This window comes from Corapipo altera, unplaced genomic scaffold (assembly GCF_003945725.1).
Source record: "Corapipo altera isolate COAL_440 unplaced genomic scaffold, ASM394572v1 60525, whole genome shotgun sequence".
Taxonomy (NCBI): domain Eukaryota; kingdom Metazoa; phylum Chordata; class Aves; order Passeriformes; family Pipridae; genus Corapipo; species Corapipo altera.
This window is the reverse complement of record NW_020887053.1, coordinates 1,932-4,377: the sequence shown is the minus strand read 5'-3', so window position 1 is coordinate 4,377 and position 2,446 is coordinate 1,932. Positions and strand designations below refer to the sequence as shown.

General features: G+C 64.2%; 1 protein-coding gene across 1 annotated transcript in view; it reads right to left on the bottom strand.

Annotated features, from left to right (window-relative positions):
- Positions 1–273: 273 nt before the first annotated feature.
- The window catches only part of LOC113941447 (epithelial discoidin domain-containing receptor 1-like), a gene marked incomplete at its 5' end in the record, with an annotated part of 3,702 nt that continues 1,529 nt past the window's right edge, over positions 274–2,446 (bottom strand). The window contains 4 exons of the mRNA XM_027632599.1: positions 274–600; positions 784–933; positions 1,351–1,585; positions 2,091–2,258. Coding sequence (XP_027488400.1) covers positions 463–600; positions 784–933; positions 1,351–1,585; positions 2,091–2,258 — 691 coding nt within the window. The remainder of the gene's footprint in view (positions 601–783; positions 934–1,350; positions 1,586–2,090; positions 2,259–2,446) is intronic.

The window sequence follows — 2,446 nt, the reverse complement described above, 5'->3', positions numbered from 1 at the left end:
CCCCCCCGCAGAAGCCACGCCCACCCGGCAAAAGCCACGCCCCCAGCGAGGCCACACCCCCAAGGAGGCTGCGCCCATTGCTAATTAACCCCCTAATTAATGAGGAGTGAGGGGGGGTCCCGGGTCGGGAGGTTTTGGCTTCTCCGGGGGGAGGAAGAGGAGGAGGAGGAGGATGAAGGTGATGAAGGATGAAGGAGGAAGAAGGTGAAGGTGTAGGATGAAGGTGGTGGATGAAGAGGAGGAGGAGGTAGGAGGGATGAAGGACTCTGGTGATGACGATGATGATGAAGGCTCATCCCAGCACCACCAGGTCCCGCAGCAGATGATAAAGATGAAGATGATGATGATGAAGGTGAAGGTGACGATGAAGGCTCATCCCAGCGCCACCGGGTCCCGCAGCAGCCGGGGGAGGATGATGGTGAAGATGATGATGATGGTGACGAAGGTGAAGGTGATGAAGGCTCATCCCAGGGCCGAGGGGTCCCGCAGCAGCCGGGTGAGGAGGCCGAAGGTCGGACGCTCGGAGGCCTCCCGGGCCCAGCAGCGAAGCATCACCTTGTGCAGGGCCGGGGGGCAGCCGGGGGGGCACGGCAGGTACTCCTGGGGGGAACTGGGGTTACTGGGAGGGACTGGGGGCATGGCAGGTAGTCCTGGGGGGGAACTGGCCTTACTGGGAGGGACTGGGAGGCACTGGGAGGGACCCCCAGTGCCCCATAACCCCCTCCCAGTGCCTCCCAGTGCCCCGTAATTCTCTCCCAGTTCCCCCAGTTGCCCCAGTCCCACCTGCTGGCCGCGGTTCCTGAAGTGGTGGCCGGCGTTGGCGATGACCTGCTCGTCGCTGAGGCTCCCGTAGGGCTGTTCCCGGCACCGCGTCAGAACCTCCCAGAGCGTCACCCCGAAGGCCCAGGCGTCGCTGGCCGGGCTGAACGTGCCCTGGGATGGTGGGATGGGGGGAAATCCCGGGATAATGGGGTCGGTCCTGCCCCAAATCCCCCCAAATCCCCCTCCTCACACCCCAATTCCCCCTCCTCACACCCCAAATCCCCCTCCTCAAACCCCAAACCCTCTCTTTTCCCCACCCCAGTCCCCCTCTTCCCACCCAATCCTTCCCCAAACCCCCTTTTCCCCACCCCAAATCCCCTTTTCCCACCTGATCCTTCCCCAAATCCCCCTTTCCCCCCCCCAAAATCCCCTTCTTCCCTCAAACCCCCTGTTCCCACCCCAATCCCCCTCTTCCCACCCAATCCTTCCCCAAATCAGCCCTTTCCCCCCCAAATCCCCCTTTTCCCACCCTAAACCCCATTTTTTCCCCCCGAACCCCCGGTTTCCCCCCAGTCCCCTCTCCCTCACCATGAGGATGCACTCCCAGGCCATCCAGCGGATGGGCAGCAGGGCCCTGCCGCGCACCCTGTAGTACTCCCCGGCGTAGAGGTTGCGGCTCATCCCGAAATCGGCCACCTTGACGGTGATGCCGTCGCCCACGAGGCAGTTCCGCGTCGCCAGGTCCCGGTGCACGAAGTTCAGCCCCGCCAGGAACCTCATCCCCGACGCGATCTGGGCCCCCACGTGCAGCAGGGTGGGCAGGCTGCCAAGGGGAGGGGCTTAGAGGGGCGTGGGGCTGGGAGGGGAGGGGCTTAGGGGGGTGTGGTGTGAAGGGGAGGGGCTTAGAAGGGTGTGGTGGGGAAGGGGAGGGGCTTCAGAGGGTTTGATGGTGGAGAGGAGGGGCTTAGAGGGGTGTGGTGTGAAGGGGAGGGGCTTGAGATGGTGTGGTGTGAGGGGGAGGGGTTTAATGGGGTGTGACACCAAGAGGAGGGGCTTAAGGGGAAGGGGTGGGGCTAAAATAAAGGGGCGAGGCTAAAAGAAAGGGGTGGGGCTATAAGGGTGGGAGGGAGGGGCTTGAATGGGTGTGGTCACACGGGGCGTGGCCTACCTGAGTGATGGGTGGTGCTTTTGGGACAATGGGTGGGGCTTAAAACTGCTCTTAAAGGGACAGGACCCCACAGGAGTTAAAGGCTCGAGGGGGGGTGGGGGGTGTGGCTTTACAGGGCGTGGCTCGTACGGGTGTGGCCGGTCAGGGGGGCGTGTCCCACCTGAGGGCGGGGCCGCGGGGCCCGCCCAGGAACTGGTGGAGGTCCCCGTGCTCCATGTACTCGGTGATGATGCAGAGGGGGCCGGGCCCCCCGCACACCCCCAGCAGCCGAACGATGTTGGGGTCCCGCAGCCGCCCCAGGGTCCGGGCCTCCTGCAGGAAATCCCTCCTGGGACCCCCACCCAAAAAAGGGTGAGTTGGGGTCCCACAGACACCCCAGGGTCCCACAGCCAGCCCAGGTCCGGGCCTCCTGCAGGAAATCCCTCCTGGAACCCCCCACCCAAAAAAGGGTGAGGGGGTCTCATATGACCCCCCTCCCGAGCTGTTGGATCCCCCCCCAATCCCACCTTGGGATCA